Source organism: Bubalus kerabau, chromosome 1 (genome assembly GCF_029407905.1).
Source record: "Bubalus kerabau isolate K-KA32 ecotype Philippines breed swamp buffalo chromosome 1, PCC_UOA_SB_1v2, whole genome shotgun sequence".
In the NCBI taxonomy this organism is placed as follows: domain Eukaryota; kingdom Metazoa; phylum Chordata; class Mammalia; order Artiodactyla; family Bovidae; genus Bubalus; species Bubalus kerabau.
The window spans coordinates 24,435,044-24,449,675 of record NC_073624.1 but is presented as its reverse complement, the minus strand read 5'-3'; the positions used below and the strand labels follow the sequence as shown (position 1 = coordinate 24,449,675).

General features: G+C 44.5%; 2 protein-coding genes across 6 annotated transcripts in view; both read right to left on the bottom strand.

The window, feature by feature from the left end:
- Positions 1-3,968, bottom strand: part of BORCS5 (BLOC-1 related complex subunit 5) — a 97,691-nt gene extending 93,723 nt beyond the window's left edge. For 2 of the 5 annotated variants that reach the window (XM_055570426.1, XM_055570425.1), the window contains exons 1-2: positions 3,445-3,817; positions 686-829 (exon numbers count right to left, since the gene is read on the bottom strand). In XM_055570426.1, the coding sequence (XP_055426401.1) occupies positions 686-829; positions 3,445-3,502 (202 nt within the window). In that variant the 5' untranslated portion in view covers positions 3,503-3,817. The other 3 variants (XM_055570423.1, XM_055570421.1, XM_055570422.1) reach the window with 3 other exon arrangements.
- Positions 3,969-11,968: 8,000 nt separating this feature from the next.
- LOC129641412 (translation machinery-associated protein 7-like) lies at positions 11,969-12,163 on the bottom strand. The gene has a single exon (XM_055566143.1). It carries the CDS (start codon positions 12,161-12,163, stop codon positions 11,969-11,971), a length of 195 nt encoding a protein of 64 aa, XP_055422118.1.
- Positions 12,164-14,632: the final 2,469 nt, after the last annotated feature.

The window sequence follows — 14,632 nt, the reverse complement described above, 5'->3', positions numbered from 1 at the left end:
GAAACTTTTAATATAAATAGTTCTATAAATGTAAGATGTTTTCTATTATACTGGACCAGGTTAAGTAAACCAGGGAAGGTCAACTAAATAATTTAGAGTTCCTCATTTTTTGTGAGGAGAGGAAGACAGAAAGAGTGATTCTTACAGCAGAAATCCCATTCAGTTAAGAGAAAATCATTGGTCTTTGGGACACTCACATATAATTTGTAAGTGTGCTAGCGGCTCAGTCGTGTCTGACTCTTTGTGACCCATGGACTCTAGCCAACCAGGCTCCTCTGTTCATGGAATTCTCCAGGCAAGAATTCTCGAGTGGGTTGCCATGCCCTTCTCCAAGGGATCTTCCCAGTCTTTCCAGGTCTCCCACATTGCAGGCAGATTCTTTACCATCTGAGCCACCAGGGAAGCCCAGAGTGACCTATAGATATCAATTAAGTCTAATTGTTCTATTGTGTCAGTTAGGATCTCTGTTACTTTACTAACTTTCTGTCTGGAAGGTCTATCCCTGATGTCAGTGGGGGACTTACTATATTCAATATCCTGTAATAACCTATAATGGAAAAGAATCTGAAAAAGAATATACTCACACACAAACACATAACTGAATCACTTTAAAATATACATGAAATTAACACAATCTGGTAAATCAACTGTACGTCAATAAATTTTCTTTAATGCAAACCCTTACCTTTCAAAAGTGGCTGGAAGGTTGGAATCTCTTGCAACTTGATGACATCAGGATCGTTGCTGACGTTCCTTGAGGCCTGGGAGCCTTGAGCTACAACCACAATATCGTCCATCTTGGCTCTATGCTTAGCTGGAGAAGGGGTCACTGAAAATAAAGTTACATCGCTCAGGAGTTGCATGTTATTTAGCCACCTCTGTCTCAACAAGGCTGTTTTCACTGTAGTCATTAAAAAGGACATTCCTACACACAAAAAAATGCTAACCGTACTTACCCTGTGGTAAGTTAAGGCTGGGGTAGGGGAGATGAATTACAGAGGACCTGTTTTCTATGGTGTTAAAAAATCCTCAGACTTTACAGGAACATATGCCATCTATTGGAGAAGGAAATGGCAACCCACTCCAGTATTCCTGCCTGGAGAATTCTATGGACCAAAGAGCCTAGTGGGCTACGGTCTGTGGGGTCACAAAGAGTCGGACACGAATAAGCAACTAACATACACGTGCCATCTATAAAAGTGCTTTTGTAACTAAAAGTTTATTCAACACACAAAATAAGCAGATTGTTTTTAATTTTTGTTTCTTTGATCCTCCTGATGTTTGTCCCTATTTCCCAATGAGAAAATAAGGGTACAAGATTTAGCTGTGACTTACTCAAGGTCAACAGTGCTAGAGACAGAGTTAAGAAGGGAATGGGAGGTAAATGGATTATTGGTATACATGGCCCATCCCTGCCATACTGGGGTTGCAATGCTGTAGCCACCCTACCACAGTAAGCCTGGTATGTTGAATAGATCCTAGTTACAGCAAAAAAAAAAAACAAACCCTGAGTCTCAACCCTAGATGACCACACCAGCCTCCTCGCCCCTTAAAGTCACAGGGCAGAAAAAACCAGTGGGACAACGGTAGGCTGAGCCAAAATTAAGAAATTTCAAGGACTGCTAAAGAGGCAGATCAATTTCAGGTTTCTAGGCAAATGTAAGCCATTTAGAAGGAAGTGATTTAAGGACGCCCCAGACCAAGACATCCTGCATTCCCAAACATCTTCTGGTTGGGGCAAGAATGAATCTTTATTGTTTTACACTCTAGAAGGTAGTATTTGCAGGCTTACCATAATCATGTCTCAAAGGTTGATCCAAACATGCCATAGAACCATCCTGCCTCCTGCAGGCTAAAGTCCCTGGAGGCGTGGCCTTCACTCTTAGAATCTCAGCTGCTTTCACTGCTCTTCAAGAAATCTCTCTTAGCCTCTTTTGGTAATTTATCTAATGTTTTTACAAACCTCAAGCCAGAACTCTTTCCTGGGACAAAGTGATTCCTCCATCCCCAGACTCCAGAGGATAACAGACTTCACTAGATTCCAGATAGCCTCTACCTGCTGCTGCTGCTGCTAAGTCACTTCAGTCATGTCCGACTCTGTGCGACCCCATAGACGGCAGCCCACCAGGCTCCTCCGTCCATGGGATTTTCCAGACAAGGGTACTGGAGTGGGGTGCCGTTGCCTTCTCCAAGGTAGCCCCTACTGCTTGTCTGTAAAATGGGGCTACTGAGAGGATTAAACATGAACATATGTGACACACTTAGCCTATACTATTTGGCAGTATTGGTTAGTATGCTCTGGTACTGGTCAGAACCCATGCCGTTGGTTAGAAGGCGAACAAGCCTATTAAAAAGATGACATACTTCTTGCAAAACATGATTCTGGCCTGACACAGAGGCAAGAAAGTAAAGGATAACAATTTTTACCGTATTTGTTATAAGATACTGTATTCTGGATCTTCCAAAGAAATAAAAATGTAGCCATAAATACTGTTCACAGTTAAAAGCTATCTCAATCTAGCCCCCAGAATGGTCTGAACTAGCCTTGAAGGTCACATTTCAGTGTGGAATACCTCTAGCTCTGTTAACTTCTACATTTCTGAATTACACGTCCTACCAAGGTCACAACAGTCCTATTTATGACCAGAACTCTTTTTAGGCCCCAGTTATAAGCCAGTTTGGATTAACCACTCCAGAGCTTATTATCTAGGGCAGCCCCAGTGGTTTTAGGGTTTGGTGTGTAACAAATAAAAAAATAAAGGTGAAAACGATCCTCAATTAAGCATCAGCTGTTTGAGTGCTCACTACATTACAGGAACAAAAATCATCCCATTTCTACATTAAACTCGAAGAGAAATCTAAAAAATACGGATGCGGAAAGAGTAGGGCAAAACATCAGAACTTGCCTTCATGGCCAACTTCTATATGAGAAAGGGGGCCGAAACACCTTCCGATGGGAAGATGCAGTTTCTGGACATGTTCGCACGCAAGGGTTCAAAGCGATTGTACACCTGTCACACGCCCCTTCTCAAAAGGAATTTCTAGGACCCACTTTTAAGGAGGAATCTGTTCTTTGAGGTTCTATGACCCATCCACTGTGCGACCCCAATCTCACCCTGCCAGTCATGAATATTAAAGCCAAATATTAATTAGATAGTCTTTCAAGGAGTAAGCTGCAGCTGAGAGGAATAGCTGTTTTGAAAATCAAAAATAGGCTTGGGCGCCCACGCTGGTTTAGCTTGCAATCACAGCACTGGTTCCCATCAGGGGAATTAAGGCTAGGACGGATGATGGCTTTTTTTTTTTTTTAAGAAAAAAAGCACGGCGAGGGCTTTCTATGCGTTCCCGTCCGCTGGCCCCAGTCCCCAGCAGGCTGGGAAGGCAGCCCGCCCGGCATGCAGGCAGGGCTGGCTGGAGAAGGGTAGAATTAGTTAGAACACCGACCTGAGGAGTTCAGATCGTTGGGTCGGCTCTCGGCCTCGGAGCTCTGCTCACTGCCCATGATGCCGGCAGCGGTGGCAGCGGAGGAACGACGGAACGGGCGGCGACCGCTCAGGCGGAGGGGCGACAGAGCAGGGACCGGGGGACCGAGATACGGAGGCTACACCGGCTGTGATATAGGGATGGTGCGCCCAGCCCACGCGGGGGCGCGGACGGTGGGGGACGGAGAGGCCCTATTTAGGGAAAGGCTTGCAGGGAGGCACCGCGGGGATGCACGCCGCTCGCCCTCCCGCCTTCTTTGGGGAAACCAAAGGCAAGGAGGCGGGTGAACGCCGGGAACCAGCCACGCCCGCGACCGGCGGGCGGCGCAGCAATCACTCACTCGCTCCAGGGGCCGCAGGTTCGTTCCCTCCGCGACGCGGATTGGCAGCGACGGCTGCGATCGGCGGTCAGTTCCGGGTTAGAGTGCCCCGCCCCCTGCCCGAGGGAGGGCGGGGAGACACAAGCTACCCAGTACAGCGGGCGCAGCCTTAAAGGGCCAGATCGCCTCAAATGCAGAGCCGCTCCTAAGATTGAGTTGGTTCCTATGGTAGTGATGCGAGTCACCTTTAAGCATCATCTACACGCTAAGCAAGTTACCTCTATAGTTAGAAATATACTAATAGGTTTTTGAGGGGTTTGTTTTTACCTGTGTTTGCGGTTTTTGTTTTTTAATGTATTGCTCTTTTTCATTTTTTAAAATGACATTTGTTTATATTTATTTTTGGTTGTACTGGGTCTTCCTTGCTGCAGGAAGGCTTTCTCTAGTTGTGTGGTACAACGGCTACTCTTTACTAAGTGCCTGGGCTTCTCATTGAGGTGACTTCTCCTATTGCACAGCTTGGGCTCTAGATCACTGGTTCAGTAGTTGTGGTGCATGGGCTTAACTGTCCTACAACATGTAGGATCTTCCCAGACCAGGGATTGAACCCCTGTCCCCTTGCATTGATTGGCAGATTCTTTACCACTAAGCCACTGTGCTATGCTTAGTCACTCAGTCCTGACCAACTCTTTGCGACCCCATGGACTGTAACACACCAGGCTCCCCTGTCCATGGGGATTCTCCAGGCAAGAATACCGGAATGGGTTGCCATGCCTTCCTCCAGGGCATCTTCCCAACCCACTGATCCAGCCTAGGTTTCCTGCATTGCAGGCGGATTCTTTACCATCGGAGCCACTAGGGAAGCCCTTTTGATATTTTTAAGAATTGAGATGTAATTGACATACAACATTATATTAGTTTCAGATGTACAACATTATGACTTGATATTTGCATATGTATGCTGCAAAATTTTAAATCCTCTTTTACAGATGAAAAAAGAGAAGTGCTGGATAGACTTAGGTTTGGAATCCACAACATCAAAGCACAAAGTTCCTATTTTAGTTCCCAAAGCTGGGAGTTTGGCAGTGGCAACTATCCAAAAAAAAAAAAAAAGCAACACTAGATGGTGAAGGAAGGAGCTGGAAATGAGAGAAAAATGAATAGAAAATGCTGATTCTTGTGTTAGGGTGTTTGTGCATCTTCAGAAGAAAGTGGATGCCACAAGTCTACTTTCTGGAAACCTTGACATTTACCCACAGGCATTCTGAAAGTAGAAAAGGCAAGAAGGAAGTAGAGATAATGTGTAACAGAGACTGTCAACTTTGGCAGGTCAAGGATGTCAAGGTAGCAATGCTTTCCCATTCAGGAGTTGGGTGGCTATGGCATTTTCAGAACTTTACAGATCATATTGTTTTATGAAATTTTAGCTAATGCCCTGAGTTTTCAAATAAACTATGACTTCATTATATATATATATTTACAAATTGAATCAAAATCTAATTTTTTTAATTTTTAAAAACTTTTTATTTTATATTGGTGTATAAGCCAATTGGGCTTCCCAGGTGGCACAAGTGGTAAAGAACCCTCCTGCCAATGCAGAAGACATAAAAGCTGCGGGTTTATCCCTGGGTTGGGAAGATCCCTGAAGGAGGGGCATGGCAACCCACTCCAGGATTCTTGCCTGGAGAATCCCATGGACAGAGATGCCTGGTGGGCTCTAGTTCATAGGGTTGCAAAGAGTCAGACACAAGTGAAGTGACTTGGGCGATTAACAATGTTTTAATAGTTTCAGATGGACAGCAAAAGTACTCAGCCATACATATACATGTATCCATTCTCTCCTGCAAACTCCCTTCTCCTCCAGACTGTCACATAACATTGAGCAGAGCTCCCTGTGCTGTACAGTAGGTCCTTTTTAGTTATCCATTGTAAATATAGCAGTATGTACATGTCAATCCCTTCCCCTCTGGCAACCATAAATTCATTCTCTAGGTCTGTGAGTCTGTATCTATTTTGTAAATAAGTTCATTTACATTGAAGTGATAAAAGTATCATTAAAGAAGTATATTAAAGAATGTATATTAAAGAAATGATAAAAGTATCATTTAGATTCTGCATATAAGAGATATCATATGATATTTCTCTTTTTCTGCCTGACTTATTTCACTCAGTATGACAATCTCTAGGTCCATCTATGATGCTGCAATTGGCATTATTTCATTCTTTTTAATGGCTTAGTAATATTCCATTGTTTTATATTTTTTATATATTCTAAGCTCATCTGATGCCCATAAACAGATAACCTCTTCCTGGTAACTAGGTTGTAAGTGGTGAAACTAGGATTTAGGACTCTCTGATTACAAATCTCATGCTCTTTCCTTTGCTCACCATTACAATACAATCATCCCTTGAGATTTATATATACCACCAGGCTGATGGAACTGAAAGGGGTCTTGCCTGGGAAATTCCATGGACAGAGGAACTTGGCGGGCTACAGTCCATAGGGGTCCCCAAAGAGTTAGACACCACTTAGTGGCTAAACAACAGCAACAAAGCATGTGGGATCTTAGTTCCCTGACCAGTTTTTGAGGCCACACCCACTACATTGGAAGGCAAAGTCTCAACCACAGGACCACCAGGGAAGTCCCAAAGGGTTTATTCTTGATCACACAGCTCCTGAGTGATAAAACCAGGGTTCAAGTTTTCTAAAACTCATTATGCCTCTATCTACTCCAGACTAGCTCCTTCTCCTGTGTCTTTATCCTGCTGGGCACTCCATGCCAGAAGCCTTGGAGGCTCCCAAGCCAGAAATCTGGTTAACCTCACCACCATATCCAACCTGTCACCACATCTGAAAAGCCTCTCTCCTTAATTTATCTTTTGTCTCCATGCACAGTTCAGGGCTTCCTGACTTCTTTCATTCCTTGGAAGTCAGGAGGCCTCTGGCCGCACTTCCTTCAATGCATCATTCATGTGACTGACACGGAGAATTTTCTAGAATATTCAGGTCTCTGAACCTGTCACTGCCCTGCTAAAAACCTTCAATAATCCTCATGGCTTCAGGATAAAGTTTCAAATTTAGCATATGAGAACCTCATTTCTCTGACCCCAGCCTCTTGTTCTATTCCTTTCTATACAGTCGAACTTCATGCTGATCAGGATGAAATTCCCTGAATAGTCAGGCTGTGTTTTCTCTGTCTAGAATATTCAGCTTTTCTCTGTCCATCTCGTTAACTGAACTTCATCGTTCAAAGTTTAACTTAGAGTTGAAAACTTCTGTCCACACAAAACCCTGAACACAGGTGTTTATAGCAGCTTTATTCATAACCACCAAAATTTGGAAGCCACCAATGTATCCTTTCCAATGGGCTTCCCTGGTGGCTCAGACGGTAAAGCATCTGCCTGCAATGCAGGAGACCCGGGTTCGATTCCTGGGTCGGGAAGATCCCCTGGAGAAGGAAATGGCAATCCACTCCAGCATTCTTGCCTGGAAAATCCCATGGACAGAGACGCCTGATAGTCTACAGTCCATGGGGTTGCAAAGAGTTGGACACGACTGAGCAAAAAAGCTTATAATGTATCCTTGGTAAGTCACTTCAGTCGTGTTTACTCTTTGCAACCCCGTGGACTCCAGCCTGCCAGGTTCCTCTGTCCATGGGATTCTCCAGGCCAGAATACTGGGGTGGGTTGTCATTTCCTTCTCCAGGGGGTCTTCCCCACCCAGGAACTGAACCCATAGCTTTTATGTCTTCTGCATTGGCAGGCGGGTTCTTTACCACTAGAGCCACCTGGGAAGCCCAAGGTATCCTTAGGTGGGTATATAAACAAACTCTGGTCTAGACATTGGAAGAGAAAGATGAAGCGACACAGAGGAACCTCAGGCACGTATTAGAAAGTGAAAGAAGCCAGTCTGAAAAGGCTGCATGCTGTATGACTCCAAGTACATGACATTCTAGAAAAGGCAAAAATTTGGAGATAGTAAAAAAGACTTGTGTTTGCCAGGGTTTAGGAAAAGGGGAAGAGATGAATCGGTTAAACACGGAGCATTTGGAGGGCAGTGAAAATACTCTGTAGAAAACTGTAACGGTGGATACGTATCATTATGTATTTGTCCAAGCCTACAGAATGTACAACACTAGGAATGAACCTAAGGTCAACTATAGACTTGGAAGGATTTTGATGGGTGAGTATAGGTTCATTGTACGTGCATGTGTGTGAGCTCTGTCGCATGGTTGTGTCTGACTTTGCAGCCCGATGCACTATATAGTATGCCAGGCTCCTCTGTCTACAGGATTTTTCAGGCAAGAATACTGGAGTGGGTTACCATTTCCTACTCCAGGGGATCTTCTCAATCCAGGGATCGAAAGTGTGTCCCTTGCATCTCCTGCCTTAGCAGGTGGATTCTTTACAGAGCCACTTGGGAAACCTGTGTAACAAATATACCTCTCTTCTACAGGATGTTGGTAATAGAGCAGGCTATGCATGGGTGGCAGAGAAGGCAATGGCACCCCACTCCAGTACTCTTGCCTGGAAAATCCCATGGACGGAGGAGCCTGGTGGGCTGCAGTCCATGGGGTCGCTGACGGTCAGACACGACTGAGCGACTTCACTTTCACTTTTCACTTTCATGCATTGGAGAAGGAAATGGCAACCCACTCCAGTGTTCTTGCCTGGAGAATCCCAGGGACGGCGGAGCCTGGTGGGCTGCCATTTATGGGGTCGCACAGAGTCAGACACGACTGAAGCGACTTAGCGACTTAACCGATGCATGGGTGGGGGCGGGGCCTATGGGAAATCTCTGTACCTTCTTCTCAATTTTGCTATGAACCTTAAGTTGCTCTTTTCATACTGTTCACGGGGTTCTTATTTTCTTGGGCTCCAAAATCACTGCAGATGGTGACTGCAGCCATGAAATTAAAAGATGCTTGCTCCTTAGAAGAAAGGTTATGACAAACCTAGACAGCATATTAAAAAGCAGAGACATTACTTTGCCGACAAAGGTCCATATAGTCAAAGCTATGGTTTTTCCAGTAGTCACGTATGGATATGAGAGTTGGAACATAAAGAAGGCTAAACACCGAAGAATTGATGCTTTTGAATTGTAGTATTGGAGAAGACTCCTGAGAGTCCCTTCGACTGCAAGGAGATCAAACCAGTCCATCCTAAAGGAAATCAATCCTGAATATTTATTGGAAGGACTGATGCTGAAGCTGAAGCTCCAATACTTTGGCCACCTGATGTGGAGAGCTGACTCATTGGAATAGACTCTGATGCTGGGAAAGGTTGAAGGCAGGAGGAGAAGAGAGTGACAGAGATGGTTGGACGGCATCACTGACTCAATGGACATGAGTTTGAGCAAGTTCCGGGAGATGGTGAAGGACAGGGAAGCCTAGCATGCTGCAGTCCATGCAGTTGCAAAGAGTCCAACATGACTGAGCAACCAAACAACAAAGGTGCTCTTAAAACACAAAGTTTTAACAATTTTTGAACTTATGCACTCCTCCCAGAAGTCCAGATTAGACGTCCCCCTCGTGAGCTTCCTTAGCTAGCTTTTTCTATTATAACATGTAGTCTTTACACAATCATTAATTTACCTGTGTTTCTCCCCACCAAACTATAACTGAACTATAAGGATGTGTTTCTCCCCACTGAACTATAATTGAACTATAAGGATCTTGAAGGTAGATGTGTAGCCGAGCAGGACCCTCTGGGGCCTTCCCAGGACAGGCCCCTCCCCGACATCCTCTGTTGTAATTCAGGCATATTTCATGACGTTTTCAGATGCTAAAAACCACCACCAGTTTCTTCCAAATGGAAGAAATTAACTACTTGATGATAGTAAGCAAATAGCTCTTAATCCTTTTGGCACCTAAGGATTGATAATGTTACCTCACCATCAACCAATCAGAGAAATATGCCCAAACGATCACACACCCTGGGAGCCTCCATCACCTGGCCTTTAAAAATGCTTTGCTGAAATCCTTTGGGGAGTTAGGGAATTTTGGTGGGGGTCGGGGGGCACAAGCCACCTGTTTTCCTAGCATGGCCCTGCCATACACCTTTCTCTGCTCCACACTCCAAACTCTGATATTTTGATTTGTTTGGTCTCACTGTGCGTCAGGCACATGAACTTGTGTTTGTTAACAGATCCGTGTCTTATTGGTCTTTAATTTCCCAGTGCAGGTGCTTAATGTATATTTTCTCACTGCTGCTGCTGCTGCTGCTGCTAAGTCACTTCAGTTGTGTCTGACTCTGTGCAACCCCATAGATGGCAGCCACCAGGCTCCCCCATCCCTGGGATTCTCCAAGCAAGAACGCTGGAGTGGGTTGCCATTTCCTTCTCCAAAGCATGAAAGTGAAAGATGAAAGTGAAGTTGTGTCTGACTCTTTGCGACCCCATGGATTGCAGCCCACCAGGCTCCTCCGTCCATGGGATTTTCCAGGCAAGAGTACTGGAGTGGGGTGCCATTGCCTTCTCTGATATTTTCTGACTGCTGCTACTGCTGCTAAGTTACTTCAGTCGTGTCCGACTCTGTGCGACCCCATGGACTGCAGCCTACCAGGCTTCTCCGTCCATGGGATTCTCCAGGCAAGAACACTGGAGTGGGTTGCCATTTCCTTCTCCAATGCATGAAAGTGAAAAGTGAAAGCGAAGTCATGTCTGACTCTTAGCGACCCCATGGACTGCAGCCTACTAGGCTCCTCCATCCATGGGATTTTCCGGGCAACAGTACTGGAGTGGGGTGCCATTAAACACCTTAAAAAAAATCTGCCTCTACATAAATGGAGAGGTACGTATTGGCAGAAGAGGATTAAGACTCTCTTCGTATACAGTGGAATATTGTATGTGTGTGTCAGTCACTCAATCGTGTCTGACTCTTTGCGACCCCATGGATTGTAGCTCTCCAGGCTTCTCTGTTGATGGAATTCTCTAGACCAGAATACTGGAGAGGGTTGCCATTCTCTTCTCCAGGGGATCTTCCCAATCCAGGGATCGAACCTGGGTCTCCTGCATTGCAGGCAGATTCTTTACCATATGAGCCACCAGGAAGCCATTACTCAGCCATAAAAAGGAACAAAATTGTTCCTTGTAGAGACCTAGATGGACCTAGAGACTGTCATACACAGTGAAGTAAGTCAGAAAGAGAAAAATATCATATATTATTGCATATATATGAAATCTAGAAAAATAATATGGTGGTTTAGTTGCTAAGTCATGTTCAACTCTTGCAAAGCCATGGACTGTAGCCTGACAGGCTTCTCTGTCCATGGGATTCTCCAGGCAAAAATACTGAAGTGGGTTGCCATGTCCTTCTCCATGGGATCTTCCTGACCCAGGAATCGAACTCGGGTCTCCTGATCTTATTTACAGGGCAGGAATAGAGACACAGACATAGAGAACAAATGAATGGACACCAAGGGTGAAGGAAGGGGTGGGATAAATTGGGAGATTGGGACTGACACATGTACACTATTGATGTGTGTGTGTGTGTGTGTGTGTGTGTTGCTCAGTCATGTCTGACTCTGCGACCCCATGGACTGTAGCTCTCCAGGATCCTCTGTCCATGGATTTCTCTAGGCAAGAATACTGGAGTGGGTTGCCATTCCCTTGTCCACACTATTGATACTATGTATAAAATGGATAACTAATGAGAACCTACTAAATAGCTCAGGGATCTCTACTTATGCTCTGTGATGACCTGAATGGGAAGGAAATCCAAATAAGAGGGGATATATGTATACAGGTAACTGATTCACTTTGCTGTACAGCAGAAACTAACACAACATTCTAAAGCAACTATACTCTAATAAAAATTATTTTCAAAACAAGAATCTTTTCAGCAATGAGGTGGCATTTCTAATTTAAACTCCTGGTTTGTATCAATAGAAAATTTGTCTTTAATCATTATTTTCATCAATGTCTTCTGTTCACTGTCATAACTGAAAAATCACTTAACAATTACCATTCATTGTATCCAAGCCTTGAATCTGAAGTTTCTTTTCTTTTTTTTTTTTTTTACAAAAGTTTATTCTTAAATGTACAATAGGTTCCAAGACAACACATCATTCTAGCTATAGGTGGCAACAGATATTATGGCAGGGAACCCAGGTGATTAAACAGGAATAGAAATAAAGGTCATCATTGCCTCAGGCATAAGGAACAGCTTACTTTTTGCCAGATTTCTTAATTCCACTGGTGGCCAGGGGCCCTTTCCCCTCAGCCTTTGCTTTTAGCTCCTTGAGTTTCTTCTGCTCCTCCTTCTGCTTCTGCTTGAATGCCTTATCTTCCTCGTCCATCTCCTTGGCTTTCTTCATAGGCTGGTTCAGGGGCTTCTTCTTGCCACCTTCGTGGTCCGACATGGCACCTGCCGCCCCTTCCCCCGAATCTGAAGTTTCTAAGTGGGGAAAGATCTTAGCTCCTAGAGTGGATCACCTGTGAAAGGAGAGTCCAAGAGTGTGACCTCGCTAGGTACCGGACCCACATGTATATCATATATGGAGATAAAATTCACTGAGCACATCAGTCACTGATTACAATAGGAAAATTGCTCCAACGGTAATTCACTCTGGAATTTCCTTTGGTAACCGTTCAAAACAAATATTTGCAATGTTATTGACATTTGAGAGCAGGTCATCCTTTGGATACAACTAGTCGAGTTAGTTTCACACAATGGACCATTGTTCACAGGCATCTCTAGCACCACATGCCTCCGGTAGCTATTGGTTAAAACTAGAGTACTCTTGCCTGGAAAATCCCGTGGACGGAGGAGCCTGGTAGGCTACAGTCCATGGGGTTGCAAAGAGTCGGACACGACTGAGCGACTTCACTTTCACTTTTCACTTTCATGCACTGGAGAAGGAAATGGCAACCCACTCCAGTGTTCTTGCCTGGAGAATCCCAGGGACGGTGGAGCCTGGTGGGCTGGCATCTATGGGGTCGCGCAGAGTCGGACATGACTGACGCGACTTAGCAGCAGCAGCACAGCTGTGGTTCTTAGGCCTAGAATAACAATCGACAGCTGCACAGTGCCTTAGGTTTGAAAGCTCTTTCATATTGACCAAAGTAGAGATATTGTGAAAGGTTAGAACCTCAGTAAGTTAAGTGTCAAAGGTTTAGTAACATTGCACTTGTTCTCCTGTATATGGAGGTAGGTGGAACGAGCATTGATTTAGAAACACACTTATAAAATTTATAACCTAGTCCTTCTTTTCCACTCATGCAATCAACAAATATATTTTCATTAAGTATTTACTATATGTGTAAAATATTTACCTATTATATGTACCAGTGTGTGAGTGCAGGCTTAGTCGCTCAGTCATGTTTGGCTCTTTGCAAAACCCATGGACTATAGCTCTGTAGCCAGGCTCCTCTGTCCATGGGATTCTCCAGGCAAGAATATTGGAGTGGGTTGCCATTTCCTTCTCCAGAGGATCTTTCCCATCAAGGGATGGAACCGGAGTCTCTTGTGTCTCCTGCATTGGCAGGCAGATTCTTTACCACTGTACCACCTGGGAAGCCCTCATTATGTACCAGGTACTATGCTAAATATTAGGGGTGACATTTTAATAGCAGACACCATTGTTTTCAATAATAGATACCGTGTGGATCACAACTAACTGTGGAAAACTCTTAAAGAGATGGGAATACCAGACCACCTTACCTGTCTCCTGAGAAAGCTGTATGCAGGTCAAGTAGCAATAGTTAGACCCTTACAAGGATCAACTAACTGGTTCAAAACTGGGAAAGGAGTATGACAAGGCTGTATATTGTCACTCTGTTTATTTAACTTATATGTAGAGTACATCATGCAAAATGTGGATGAATCAAACTGGAATCAAGATTGCTGTGAGAAATATCAACAGCCTCAGATATGCAGATGATACCACTCTAATGGCAGAAAGTGAGGAGGAACTAAAAAACCTCTTGATGAGGGTAAAAGAAGAGTGAAAAGCCAGCAAAAAACTAAGATCTTGGCAGCTGGTCCCATCACTTCATGGCAAATAGAAAGGGAAAATGTAGAAGTAGTGACAGATTTTATTTTCTTGGGCTCCAAAATCACTGCAGACGGTGACTGTAGCCATTAAATTAAAAGATGCTTGCTTCTTGGAAGGAAAGCTATGACAAACCTAGACGGCATGCTGCTAAGTCACTTCAGTCGTGTCCGACTAGCCCACCAGGCTTCACTGTCCTTGGGATTCTCCAGGCAAGAACACTGGAGTGGATTGCCATTTCCTTCTCCAATGTATGAGTGAAAAGTGAAAGTAAAGTCGCTCAGTCATGTATGACTCTTAGCGACCCCATGGACTGCAGCCTACCAGGCTCCTCTGTCCATGAGATTTTCCAGGCAAGAGTATTGGAGTGGGGTGCCATTGCCTTCTCCATAGACGGCATATTAAAAAGCAAAGACATCACTTTGCCAACAAAGGTCCGTATAGTCAAAGCTATGATTTTTTCAGTGGTCATGAGTCGGAGTATAAGAAAGGCTGAGGGCTGAAGAATTGATGCTTTCAAATTGTGGTGCTGGAGAAGACTCTTGAGAGTCCCTTGGACTGCAAGGATATCAAACAGGTCAATCCTACAGGAAATCAATCCTAAATATTCACTGGAAGGACTGATGCTGAAGCTGAAGCTCCAGTGCTTTGGCCACCTGATTCGAAGAGCTGACTCATTGAAATAGAACCTGATGCTGGGAAAGACTGAAGGCAGGAGGAGAAGAGGGAGGGCGACAGAGGACTAGATGGTTGGATGACATCACTGACTCAATGGACATGAGTTTGAGCAAACTTGGGGAGATAGTGAAGGACAATGAACCCTGTTATGCTGCAGTT